This window comes from Melanotaenia boesemani, chromosome 17 (genome assembly GCF_017639745.1).
Source record: "Melanotaenia boesemani isolate fMelBoe1 chromosome 17, fMelBoe1.pri, whole genome shotgun sequence".
Lineage (NCBI taxonomy): Eukaryota > Metazoa > Chordata > Actinopteri > Atheriniformes > Melanotaeniidae > Melanotaenia > Melanotaenia boesemani.
This window is the reverse complement of record NC_055698.1, coordinates 22,734,158-22,748,465: the sequence shown is the minus strand read 5'-3', so window position 1 is coordinate 22,748,465 and position 14,308 is coordinate 22,734,158. Positions and strand designations below refer to the sequence as shown.

At 41.2% G+C, this 14,308-nt stretch overlaps 1 protein-coding gene across 1 annotated transcript; it reads right to left on the bottom strand.

The window, feature by feature from the left end:
- Window positions 1-1,459: 1,459 nt before the first annotated feature.
- lrp12 (low density lipoprotein receptor-related protein 12) lies at window positions 1,460-11,002 on the bottom strand. The gene is made up of 11 exons (XM_042012375.1): window positions 10,187-11,002; window positions 8,961-9,017; window positions 8,739-8,874; window positions 7,280-7,482; window positions 6,715-6,962; window positions 6,031-6,180; window positions 5,644-5,865; window positions 5,234-5,500; window positions 4,652-4,854; window positions 4,406-4,538; window positions 1,460-4,220 (listed from the first exon to the last, which is right to left on the bottom strand). Exons 1-11 carry the CDS (start codon window positions 10,239-10,241, stop codon window positions 3,270-3,272), a joined length of 2,625 nt encoding a protein of 874 aa, XP_041868309.1. The 5' UTR covers window positions 10,242-11,002; the 3' UTR covers window positions 1,460-3,269.
- Between the last annotated feature and the right edge of the window lie 3,306 nt (window positions 11,003-14,308).

The following is a 14,308-nucleotide window of genomic DNA, read 5'->3' as shown; positions in this document are numbered from 1 at the left end:
AGCATGGTTGCATGTACAGCTCAGTCCAGCTTAACCTTGTCATTTTTTTTTAAAACCACTGTCATTGGTCCAACACGCAGGCATAGAAGAGTTATCAAGTTCACTGAAGAGCACGCACTGGTCACTTTATTAGGTACACCTTGCTGGGTTGGACACATTTTCCCCTTAAACTGCTTGAATTGTTTATGGCACAGATTCAAAATGTGTTGGAAACATCTTTCCGAGATTTTGCTCCATGTAGACATGATGGCATCACAGCTGCTGCAGATTTGTTTACTGCACATCCATTATAAGAATCTCCTGTCCCACCACATCTCAGAGGTGCTCTGTTGAATTAACTGGTGACTGTGGAATGTTGCAGCTAAAACTGAGACTCATCAGACCATTCAGCACTTTTTTCTATCTTCTATTGTCCAATTTTAGTGAGCCTATGTGAATTGTAGCCTCAGTTTTCTGTTTTTAGCTAACAGAAGTGGCACCTGGTGTGGGTATTCTGCAAAACTTGGTTGTAACTAGTGGTTATTTGAGTTAGTGTTGCCTTTCTATTATCTCCAGCCAGTCTGCTCATTCTCCTCTGACCACTGACCTCAACAAGACATTTTCGTATAGACAACTGCTGCTTATTGGATATTTTTTTGGACTATTTTTCTGCAAACCCTGTTGGTTGTATAAGAAAATCCCAGTATATCAGCAATTTCTGAAAAAAACAGACCAGCCCATCGGCATTGGGCACCAACAACCATGCCCATCACGTTCAAAGTCACTTAAAGCCCCTTTGGTCCCCATTCTGATACTCAGTTTGAACTTGCTGAGTTGCTGCCATGTGATTGGCTGATTAGTTAGGTGTTAAAATGGTCAATGAGAGAAGTTTTTTTTCTAACTTTATTTGTAGGAGGTCTTTAAATATCTTGAATAGTGATTTTGTCAGTTGATGCTGCAGTTATGAAATGAATTTTCATAGCGCTGTGCAACATTCTGGAAATGCCACAAACTGAGCCTTACTGAGCTGCTCGTGTCACAATTTCTGACATTTCCTTAGCCATCTGACTAAAGAAACAACAAAATATGTTAGAGCAGATTTAATGGGGATTTGATAGCATTATTATACACTAAGGTTTTACCAAAAAGAAGGGAGCTTTGAAGCTGGTACAGTGCTCCTAGGCCCATTTATGTGACCTCCAACACATTCTGGGGATGTTAGGCTGATTTTGAGAGCTATTGTTGAATACTAACAGACTAAAACATTTACATGCATTTTTTCAAGTCCACACGTCTGTATATTTCTTGTCTTGTATCCCAAGTGCCTGAGCCTCACGTTCAGACAAGGTAAGACCTCACCAGCAGAGGGTGATAGAACTAACCATGAAAACATGGTAAACATGCTTTCTGTACTATATGTGGACTACAGTGTTTGTTTCACAATGAAAATGTGGCAACAAGAAGAATCAAGTTTCTGGAGTGACATCAACCCACTTAATGTGAACCTTTAATCTTTAGTGCAGTTTACGAGGTTTTTAATTTTACAGACTCAAAGAAAAACACCAAACAAGTTGAATCATGCAGGTCAGGAAAACAGCTACACAACAGCAAATTAACACAATAATAACCATAGTCATATTAATAATAATAAATATACACAGTCATACTCACACAAGGTCAGCTGAGTACCAAAAACAGTAACAAAGTTCAGAAACGCGGACATTTGAATGGCTTCAGTTTGGGAAGGGAGAGGAGTCACAATATAGGAATTACACTGTTTATATTATAGCTGTATCTGATGCTGCCCGTCTGGCTTTAGTTCCAATTCTGACCCTTCCCGAAGCTTTTAATTATAAAAACTCTCTAAATGCTGTTCTGCGTATTTAGTCTTAATTCTTGATTAAACTGACACCTTTGACTCTAAGAAGCGATCGTCTGGGTCCAGACGTTCTTTAAAAGTGGTCTGAACCGAACAGGCAGTGACGCTGAACGCAGGGAAGGAACCAGACGGGAATCTTAGCCAGAACAAGCAACATGAGCAAAACAATGTGATCAGGGTCATGTGACCAGGAGATGTGGCATCGTCATTTGCTAAAATACTGCTCTTTGTGGTCTTAGTTAAAACGTTTGAAGATTTAGTTTTAAATAAAATAAATAATAAAAAAAAACTGACAGTTGACAGTGTTGTGCTTTGCATTAGAAAGTGATAAAAAATGTGACTGTTTAACACAGGAGATGTGACAAAGTAAACATTTATTCTCCTGATTAATATACTGACTATTTTCTCCATTAATATTTTTAAAGAAACGTAAAACAGGCATGCTAATACAAACTTCTGTCTCTGCTACTCTTTTCTTTTTGGAGAACGCTTAGGTACTCAACCCTGAACCTAAACCTGACATGTAACAAGGCTTTATTGACCACCAAAAGTGAGCTTACTAAAAACCATCTTTACCTGCCTTCCCTGGTCACATGACCCTTATCATTCTCTTTGAACAGACTCAACCAGCAGTGTTGGAAATGGTTAGACCTTCTAATCTGACAAACCTGACCAGGAGTCCTCACATATCTCTTGGTCAGTAGGCTTATTATCAAAATTCAATGTTCCATTTACAGGGAACCATCAGTCTGTTCCATTTGGACTCCGTTTACAGTCGTACCAATAAGCAGGACATCTGCCTATTAAGGGGATGAGAATGGGAAGCTGGCGGGTGGTTAACGGACGGACCAGGGGAACATCAAACAGTTTTCATGGTCGTACCAACAATAATCCAATCAGCAATATCGCTCTTGTAAATCTCTGGTTGGTTTGTGTATTTCCGACATCAATAAGAAATAACCTTTAATCCAGCTAGCATGCTAACAAAAGCTCACACATGTTAGACTTTGGCTCGATGGTGTCCAGTGTAAGGTGTTAACATGTTGGCTAGCTAGCTGAGGTGGAGAGTGAAGCTCTTATTTGAGGCATTTAGCTTGCCTTGCTAACAGTAAGCTGTAAGCAAACTGTTTGAGAAATGTCAGTACGTCTGTTAGCATGTAAAGCAAAGGTTTAGTCTGCCTGCTGTAAGTGGAGTGTAAAATATGCTAGTTTTTAACTTAGCAAGTCAGCCAACATTGACTGAAGTATGAGATGTGTTAGCCTACTGGTTAGTTGGGATGTTAGCATGGAAGGTTTTCCTGTTGGCATGTCAGTTATCTTGTTATCCCCCTATATTAAAGTGTTTTAAATGTCAGTCTCAAGGTTAACATGTTAGCCTGTGTGTTAGCATGTTAGCTGGTTGGTTAGCCTGTTAACACAGCAACAGCAGTTCATCATCGCTGCTTTCCGTCTTGCCTGTGGCCTCAAGACAGGCATCAGGGATCTGAGCCGTATGGACCATCCCACAGTGTTCACAAGTGCCATCCCGCCCTCCTCGACCACTGTGTCCTCGTTGATGATGGAGGGTGTGCCCTGTGGTGCAGGAGGGGTGTGGCTCCAGCAGAGGCTGTCGCACATCACTAACCAATGAAGAGGAGGAGGACGAGTCAGAGTCGGAGACAGGGATGAGGAGCTCCACATCTTCCTCTTCCTCTCTGCTCCCCTGGCCCTCGGCTGTCTCGGCGCCACTGCTTCCTGTCTCCAGCTGGCGAAGTGGGCTGTGATTGGTCCAGGTCTGATTCTGCTGGTTCTGGCTGGTTCTGGTTAGATTCCTGGCGAAGCGCTGCAGGTTCTGGGCCAGGCGCTGTAGTATGGATATGGAAGGGGCCTGGAGGTCCGAAGAGTCGGTGTGACATTCAGGTTCTGGACTGGAAGTCACCACGGTAACAGGGCTGGAGGGGGTTGGGGCTTCTCTGGGACGGTTGAGGCCTCGATCTCGGCTGGGCGTAGGGGTCACGGAGGTCGCAGATGCGGCCACTGATACTACAGCCTCCACAGCAGAGGGCGGAGGGGTTTTATGGGGGAGTGGGGCAACTGGCCCACCTACCGCGCCCACGCCTCGTTCCCTCCCTCGCTCACTCTCTGTGTCTGTGTCATCTGAGTCTGGAGAAAGGAGGTCTGAGCCAGAACTCCCAGTGCTCCCAGTGCCACCACTATCCTCCAGGTCAGCAGAGACCAGAGCCAAAGAACCTGACCTGCGAGATCGTGAGAATGTGAAAAGTCTACGCCACAAGTTGCTATGACGACCAGTGGAAGGGAGTCTGAGGGAGGTGAAGCCAAGCTGAGATCGCACAGCCAGACGGAGGTTTTCCAGGACTGATGCCTGAGAACAGAGTAAGACAAAACTGTCAGATAAAGCCTCCCTCCTCATCAAAGGACAGATTTTCTGCAGTGATCAGTGAAATGCACATGACCTTAGAGATGGAAAACAATGTAGTTTTGAAATACTTGAGCAAGCAGCTTTAAATAATGGTGGTTTCCTTTGAGTCAGTTATCACGGGACTGTACCTGGTTCCCAGAGCACACTGGGAAATCTTCCACTGGTGGGATCAATCCCTGCGCAATCAGTTGCCCATAAGAGGGTGGGGCCTCCCTCCTTAGAAGCTCTGCTTCCACTCTGGACAGCTGGGTCTCAAACGACCTACAACAATTAATCATGTTTGAATCTCACAGATGACACTGACAGTAAAATAGAGAAGTCACCAATTAGTCTAGGGAGTAAAATGTAAAGGGAAAAGACCCAAATTTCCTCACCTGCGTTCAAACATGCGTAGTGAATAGAGTTTGCAGGTGCAGCCAAGGGCAATGACTAATAGGAGGCCACAGATTAGGCTGCCGATGACAGCAGCAGTAATGACTCTGGTGGGAACAATGACGGGACAACTTTCCTCATCACTGCCATCACCACAGTCATCCTGGGCATCGCAAACCCACGACTCAAACACACATCGGTTGTTCTGTAGAGGTAAGAGGGATTAGATTTAGTTCTTTATCTTTTTTTACCAAAAGCTGCATGCTTGAGGTAATACCATTATTATTTTGAATTTACCCACTGTAGCACAAATATAAATATATAAATAAAGTCTCATCTTATCAGAATATCATTTAACCTCATCTTATTCTAACAGCTGGTACTATTTTACTTTTCATTTGGCTCTCACTGCAACATGGAAAAGATGGACTACTCTGCTGCTGCATTCACATGCTGGTCTCCTGCAGCCTGGGTACTGAGGAAAGCTAAACTGCTTGGAACATGTGGATCATGAAAAAATAGCAAACTTAATAAATGCCTCCTTACTGTGGGCTGCATGTTTACACACAACCAGGCTTTCATACCTTGCAGTGAAAGTTTCCAGGCTGGCAGAAGAAGCAGTTCTTTTCATCAGAACCATTGGGGCAGCGGTTCTGGTAATTACAGCGTTCTGATCGAGGGTAACAGGCCCCATTCCTGGAACAGGGGAACTCGTCCTCCTGACATGTAGAACAGTTGAGCTCATCCCGACCGTTGGGGCAGTGCCAATACCCATCGCAACGCTGCTGCTCAGTGTAACAACCCCAGTTCCCCCCACAGGGAACCTCCCAGGGCAGGCAAAACCCATCCACCTTAAGAACAAAGACACAGTCACAGAAATGGGTCATACAGAACACATCCTCCCAAAAAATGTAAAGGCTTAAAGAGGTTAGAAGCTGTTCCTTTTAAAATTATGCTAATATAACCTGTCCAACATCAGACTACATCAACACACCTGATAGGTGACGTTGAAGCCTCTGGCAGCGTTGATCTTGTCAGCATAGAAATTAACTCTGAGCTGACCCGACGATGAAACTACAGCAACTGGTGCTCTGGAGTCAAAGGCCGTTAGCACCCTGAGAAGCCGGCGAGGGTTCTCCTCCAGACCATCGTAGACCTTCACGTAGTCACCATAACCTGTCCCATCTAGTTTAAAATCAGTAAACCTGAGGATGACCTGCAAGTGAAGGATGAGGTGAATGAACAGTGGGAGGGGGTGGAGCATCACAATGTTAGCTTAAAAGTCAAATAGCAGCTCAAATGAGAATTTCTTTAAGTCTCTGCCAAGTTGACTATTACTGTTTGTAGGATTACAGGTATTAGCTCAAAGGTTGGATGTTACCTTCCGATGGTCTCCAGTGTCAATCAGCCAGGTGCAGTTACTTCCAGGGGGGTAGAAATCTGGGTAGTTTGGAGAGCTGAATGAACCATAGAAGTTTCTCAACCATTCTCCACAAGTGGGGACGTCACAGTCGATTTCATCACCAAGGTCCTAGAATAAAGAAAAAAGTCTGGATCAAAAACTGACTTCATTCTGAAGATACTGCCAGCAGGATTTTATCCAGACTGAGCTCAGCTGGAGAACCCCTGATCAAGATGACATGGAAATACAGCAAGAAACCTCTGAGACTCTTCACAGAGGACGCAAAGCTATAGAACTGAGGGAGATTAGTCCATTTCAGAATGATGAATTGTGAATAGGACAATGTCTCTTTTACATGCGTTGTTAGGAAGGGGAACAATTATGTCTGCTTGGGTGAGTTGTGGCTGTAATCTTGGAGTTTGGATTTAAGGTCCAAATTGTTGTTAATAAGTCAGATGTTCTTTACTACTGCTTATCCCAGAGTTGTTGTGGTCATAAAACAGAACTGGAAGGGGCAGTAACATTAATATGGAGTGTGAAGATTTGGATAACCTGGAGCCATAATTTTTGTGACAGCAATTAAACAAGGCACAGAGTTCACAGGAGTTAATTCATGGGTTTTCATGACTTAATAGCTGGTCAGTGACTGAACGGGGCAGTTACCTGGCAGTCGATGCTGCCATCGCAGCGCAGACTGTGTGGCAGGCAGGTGTAAATTCGAGTATAACGGGACAAGCAGGGGAACTGGTTCAGACTGCAGGGCTGAAAGGAAAATGGCGAATCCACACATAGCTCTTCATCTGAATTGTCACCACACTCATCCATGGAGTTACAGCGCCACCAGTCCGGGATGCATTTCCCATTGGAGCAGTGGAATTGGTCCACATCACAGCTGGATGCCTCTTGCTTCCCTACAACAAGATTTTTCATTTTTGATTAATTACTTCCAGCCACCTGATAACAATTTACTAAGAGTTACTGATCTTTGTGCTCTTCCTGGTTCTCTTGACTTAAATCTCCCATTCAGAGGATTTACATCAGCCTCTAAGTCAGGATTACATCACTGCTGCCTGCTCTGTAAACTACTGTTATGTAACAATCCAAAGAGTTGCCAGGCCTGCTGGTCAAAGGATGGTCAGGACAGAGAGATTGTCAGTTCAAATTACTGCTGCGGTGGGAAATCTGCTAACACAACCCAGCTTTATAGACTGAAAACGCTAACCCTCACCTGTGATGTAAGACAGTCTGAAGCCTTTCCCTGTCAGACTGTCATCAGAGTGAAAGTGAATCCAGACATGGTCCTGGGAGGAGATATAAGGGGGAGGCAGAGAGGAACCACAAACGCGCAGGCCATCCAGGCTCCTGTAGCTGCTGATGGACATCCAGTCTGAGGTGCAGCGATGTGAACCCTGGAGGTCAAAGTCCTGAAAGCTGCAGAAGGAAAAGATGACTTTATATTTATGACTGGGTGTAGGGGATTTTGATTACTATTTATTTGGTTTCAGTACAAAAGCGTGATTTTACAACATTCTTGGTTATTTTATTGGAAGTGCTGATTTTTGTTGTACATGTTTCTGGTTTTCTAAAAAGACCAAAATGGCTTTACACCCACTGAAATAAAAAAAAAACTCGGATACTTTAAGTTCCACAGCGTGTTATAACATGCAAAAATTTCTCAACTTCCTCCCAGCAATCAAGACTAACTGCAGCAGAATTTCTCTGTGCCAACACGAAAAGGTTTTGTTTGATAACACTCACTGGGTTGACGTTCACAGTCCCAAATTTTCAAGTCCAAAGACCTCAGTGTCACTGCAGATTGTGATTTACACAAGTCAGACATGTTTCTTGCAGCCATTATTAAAGAGAATGAGACACCAAGATAATCAGCTCAAATAATTGTAGATAATCAGAAGTTACTGGGAGGTGCAGCCACCTTGAAGATACAAACCGTCACTGACAGTTTGAGATACATGAGCTGGAAGCTGCTGGAAGACCAATGTTGTCGCCTACAGTCAAGTGATGTTTACACTGCCCTGCACCCATCAGCAGCTGTGCAAGAAAGAGGCCCCTGCCCTGAGACTTTGTATTCAAGCTCAACTAAAGATGGCAACTAACAACACAGACAATGAAAAGGCTTTTGCGATAAAAGATTTATAATCACATGAAACAAGGATTAAAATATTTGACCACAATAATCACAGGTTTGTTTATAAGGGTGAAATTTTCACAGTAACACTAACCTGCTGTTAATCATGTTGGAAGCAGCATCACAGCAACATTAATATGTAGCCAGAACTCTGCACGGGCTTGTTAGTGGTAACATGTAGACAAGGTACAACTTGCAAGGTGTACTTTGTTTAACCAAATATTTGGTGTACTGTATGTACATTTTCTTTTTTTTTTTTACTGTGACCAAAGATTTTGAACCATACCTTTATGAAAAACAAAATTAAGTGAACACTGATAAACAAAGCTCTTATGCTTAAGTATTGTCATGTTTTTTTAAACTAATATAATAAAATGTCTGCACTGAAACTCAACACATCAGCAATGATACTTAACATTAAAGACTTTTAAATTTTTATCCACACTTATGATAACTTGGTGTTAAGACTTTACTACCCACTTTGTCCCCGAAGATGCATCTTTTTATCCAAACATTTCCATGGAAACAGTGTGTGCTTTACCTGATAGTGATGGAGTCTCCAGGTCGTGCTCTAATGTTCCAGCTGCAGTTCAGTCTGGCTGGATACTGAAAGGGCCACCCTGGGCTGGTAATGACGCCGCTGGATGCCCGCAGGAGCTCCGCCACGTCGCCGCAGGCTGAAGGGAGGAAAAAGGGTGTAAGAGCTCTGCTGCAGATATTTGTGCTGACAGTTATGATATCGTAAGTGTAATTGTGACCTCACCGTTCGAAAATCCAGACACATAGACGTTGTCATTCCTCTGAGAGGCAACAATGCATCCTGGGAAATAAACAGATCATAAAGTAGTTAACAAGGCAGACAATACTGTCACAACAAAAAAGCAGTTAATAATCATCTAGTTTTTTTTCAGCTAGGAATATGCAGAAATTCTCAGTTTACATAATGGTAATTCAACTGTAAGCTGAGTATACGTTGAAGGAGCGATGCAGTTATTATACATACATATATGTTATTCAAAAGTTTTCAGGATGACATTTGAATTAATTAATTTTTTTGTAGCATATATTCAAAATATGATGCATTAAGCATTAAGGTAAAATCCTCAAATAATTTTTATCTTTCTCAATGTTTACCTGTGACTGTTGACATGCCAAAACATAGCCATAACCAATAATCTCTGTAAACTATGTAAAACAAACTAATTCCGGACAAAAACTGGTCCATAATGATATTTTTAATCAATTTCCCCAAAAACACACAGACACAAAAACAAAAAATGTAAAAACATCAACATGGACAAATAGATAATAAAATGGTTACAGAATGGTGTTTAAAATGTTTTAAAAAGGAGGAAAATTTCATTATTAGATCATAACAAGTGGACAAAAAAATCCTTTTAGTTTCACACAGCTATTGATCCAAACCTGTAAATATCAGGTGTTAGGTTAAAACTGAATGGGAGGCTGATCTGTGATTATCTCTATTTAAAGACATCAGATCTGCAGCTTTGACTTCAATGAGATGGGATTATGTCAAGAGCAACTTCCACTGTCTCACCACACAACTTCTGTTAATGCTCATATTATCTTCTAAACAAGATGATAACTTCCTATTAGACTAATAAGAATAAGGATAAAATGGTAGCTTTCAATGCAGTAATAGTATGATAATATACTTTTTAATTCATGCAAATCTCTAATAAATAAATTCAATTACGATATAATGTTAAATGTTGTAACTTTATCACAGTAAGCAGTTTATAATATTCATGAATTTTGCAAAAATACAGTCAGTGATTAATTGTCACTAGACTGAGCATCACCTCAAATGATCTAATTTTACATCATACAACAAAAAAAACTGAAGACTTGAAAGATTAGCTGGAAACTCTGGAACTTTTAAACACACCGGAGGAAAAATATTAAGTGTCGGATTAATCCTGACACATCTGTACCAGATATTTAATGGCTGGTCGGAAGTGGACTCACCTGAGAGGATGAGTAAGTAGACGATCCTCTGCCTGCAGCCTGATCTGAGAGCCATAATAACCCCAATGTGGCCACCAGCTGTTTATTTTGATGAATCTGTTGTAGATTAGGACTCCAAGGTCACTGGACTGTACGCTGCATGTCAGCTGGCCGTAAAACAAATTGATCTAAGACGCTGGCTTGTCTGTCAACGTAGCATCTGATACACACAAAGAGTCATCAGATAAACTTCCCTAACCTACCCACTAACTGTGCTAACACTTGCAGCTAACCACTCACATCATAAAACTGTTTGCTGATGGAACAAAGACATCCGAGTCCCGTTAGCTCCAGCTAAGAGCTAGCGTTGCCTGGCAAGCTGTTAGCAGAAAATCGACCTGCTTATAAAAGGCTTCACCACAACAGCAAACTCTGCTGCCTTGACACGAAACATACTGTAATTAAATAATGCTATCTAATACTCACAAATCATGCTAACCAGTAACTGTGACACAAATAGTTCACCACAAACTAACAGCCCGGGTCCGGCTAATAAGCCTAACGTTACTAACAGTGGCCGATTAGCCGCAACATGCTAACAGAGCTACACGGCCATCCAGCCAATCCGTCCACCACGACAGCAAGGGCTTTGAGCCCGGAAAAAGGCAATCAAACCAAGTCAGGAGAAAATAATTAACAAAACCAAGACAACTGTTAGCAGAGCGAGCCTAGCTCTGCATGTCGAGTTGACCGCATCTTTTTGACTCCTGTTAGCTGTTAGCTTCTCTAGTACGGGCTGAACAACAACAGACCAGCAACAGTGAAGAGAGCGAGCGCGTGAAGCTCCGCCCCAAACGTGACAAACTGATCCCTCGCCCGCCCCCCAATAAATAAATATTTACTTATTTCCTTGTTACTTATCTAAAATTATTTTTTTCAAGAACGTTTAAAAGTTTGAGTAATCTAATCGACATTATAAAAACTATTTAAATATCTTTCTTTCTTTCTTTCTTTCTTTCTTTCTTTCTTTCTTTCTTTCTTTCTTTCTTTCTTTCTTTCTTTCTTTCTTTCTTTCTTTCTTAAACACATTTAACCTATTCACGTGAGGCTGTGCATTCATACACATGCAATGAACACGTGATAATTTAAGAACATGTCTATACACTCACATGTTCTATTACCACAACAACTGAACATCTGTTGTCTGCGAGTGCGAGATTTTCACTTTCTGGACAGCAGCTGGAGCTTCTCTCATCTGTTGTATTGTTCCTTTGAATTTGGTGGACACCCCCCCTAAAAGTGTCCATCTGCTGAAAAATACATGTAGGGAAGAGAGACTGTGGGGGTCACACCACTTTGGATAATTAAACCTCTGTGACTGCTGTCATAGATATGGGTGCAGTCTGAATAAAACAGAAAAAATGTACAGTTTTTTTTAATTATATATTTATTCTGAGACTGGAATGGAGGTAAAAGAAAATCTCCCCTTAACATTTGACTTCTTTTATAGCAAGCCCCTCTACAAAGGGATATTAAAATGGGGAATTTAAATTTTAGACAAGCGACACTTTAAAATGATGGGATAATGGGAACAAAAACACACAAAACAAAAGGAAACCACACAATTAATTTAAATGGAAACTAGGTAAAAACTTAATTTACAGGAGAATTGAACAAATGTAATTGAGAAGTGCAGAAAGAACTGATATGGGCTATTACAGAAGAAGAAATGAGAGAGGGGATTTTGAACTTAAACTCCCATTTTGTACTTTTTTAGGTCCTTACAACCAGGAATAGGAAACAATGATGGAACAATTTTGTAACCAATGGGAAACCACTGGAACCCGGCCAGTTGAAATCTTCTATGGCTTGCCAGGAATCTACAGACAAACAAGAAAATAGGGAAGATGTAAGCAAATAAACTGAAACACTGAGATGAGAGGCTGAAACGTACTGGAATTTTATTTTTTACACCTCAATATGGATGCCATCATGCTTCCTCCAGTTCTCCAGCTGCTCCCACATGATCTTTCCATTGTTTCTCTTATCTCCAGTCCACATATATGAGAAACTAGAACCACAGCAATGATCTTCCCTGAAAATCTTCTTTAAACCTGGAGTTAGAGATTTTACATAAGAAAACTTCTCCAATATCTGGCATTCCAGCTTCTCCCGCCCAGATTTTGGTTTGAAGGGACTGCAGTAGAGATGTTGCCTCTCAACCAGCTGATCCTCCAACTTATCCAATATTTCCAAGTAAGGCTTTTCGAATTTGTGTTTTTCTTCTTCCTCTTCTGTAGGAGTTTCAACTGTTTGGACTACACTTAACTGTATGACATCCACTTTGTTCATAAAGGTCCCGGTTTTACTATTCTGCTCCATCTCGTGCCTCTTCTTCTTAGACAGATAGGAATGCCATACTGAGACAAAAACACAATACAAGAAAAAACATCAAAGAAAAACGAAGACATAGAACTACAAAAGATGAAGGGAGCAGGTTCATTCTGCAATCAGTCATCCTAGAAATGTCTAGGTGTGGTACTTTATAACTTACTACACCACATCAAAAATTTCAACTTCCAATAATTTCACAATTTGGCGGTTTATCAATTAGATAAAAACGTTTTGCTTTTAGTCAAAGTCATTTGTCAGTCAGCATTAATTTCCTTTTGTGTCGCTGTTATTTTTTCTGGAATATAAATAAACAAACCTCTTCCATTTCTGGATAAATGCAGGTTTAATTCTGCGGTGGAGCAGGTTCTACAAGACATGCTTTTACATATGAAAGGTATTAAGAAGGAGAGCCTCCACCCAGTTTTTGTCCCTGCACTAATCTGAAGAATTACCAGAGAATGAAGCAACCACCAAGAGCAGTCAGAGTTGAATGAAAAAGTGCTGGAGTGTGATATGGAACCTTATTAACATAGATAATTAACTATGTATACTGCACCATGCCTACTTCAGCTGAAAATCTCACAAATTTGTCCATAAATATTTGAGTAAACCTGTTAAATTCAAAGCTGAAACAAAGCTTTAACACATATAATGAAGGTAATGCTTTCTTTTCTGTTATTTATTGAGTTTATATCTACATTCCACAGCTGTTTGTATTGCTTATTTATTGTTTTCATTATGTTTGTTGTATAGTTGAAACAGATTGAACAGCCGGATGAACCTGAACCATGACATCAATGAAGGAAATGGTTGGAACTTACAGAAAGTAACAGCTACTTTTGCTGCCACATAAGCTGTGTCCCAATTCAGGGTCTGCACACTTCGAAGTGCGCAGACTACGTAGGCTACAGAGTGTCCTCCGTAGTCTACACACTTCGAAGTCTGCTTAACGTTCGTGAAATGGGACAGCCTACCTAGTCGACAAGAATTTCCCATAGCAACAACAAAGGACGTTGAATCACTTAAACCTCTGAAATTACTCGTAGGAAACGTCAGTAGACGCTGAACACGGAGCGGCATCACCGACAGTTAAAAAAAAAAAAAAAGAAAGAAAAACACGGTTTGAGGCTCTGTTGTTTTCCAGCCGGTACACACTTCATTAACCCCTTAAAAGTAATTGAATATCAAATATTACCGAATTTTAATGTCACCATTTAACAAACATGCTTTAAATGTACTTGATTTTGTAACGTATATACTAAGGTGTAGTTAAATAAACGAACTTTTTTTAAATAAAACTTTATTTAAACTTAATACGACTCTTCTGAGGTTGCTGATTCGCCACCGTCCTGTGCGCAATGAATTGTGGGAGAAAAGAGGCCGCGAAGGATGCATCACCAGCATCCTTCGTTTGAGGCCAAACGAAGTGCGGATTCGAAGGGTGGATTCGGAGGGTCCTTCAAATTCTGTGAATTGGGACAGTACTTCGCGCACCGCGATGACGTATGTGGCCGACGAATCCGCACTTCGAAGTGTGCAGACCCTGAATTGGGACACACCTATAGAGAAAGGGTTGCCATGCGCCTCCTCCTCCTGCTGCCCCTTGTCCTACCTCCTCCTCAGTGTTTCTGTTGCCGCTCATGTTTGCTCAGCAAAGAATTTTATGACCTTTAGTGGAAAATAATAACAACAGATTAATGAGATAAACTACATGATATAGAATCATCTTAGTTACCATATTTATATACA

Bases quoted from the DNA above. Each gene is read 5' to 3' on its own strand.
- lrp12 (XM_042012375.1), bottom strand. From the start codon at position 10,241: ATGGCTCTCAGATCAGGCTGCAGGCAGAGGATCGTCTACTTACTCATC. The intron at 8,875-8,960 runs GTGAGGTCACAA...TCCTCCCTTCAG, and splicing joins TGTGTCTGGATTTTCGAACG to CCTGCGGCGACGTGGCGGAG. The intron at 6,181-6,714 runs GTAACTGCCCCG...TCTTTATTCTAG, and splicing joins ATGGCAGCATCGACTGCCAG to GACCTTGGTGATGAAATCGA.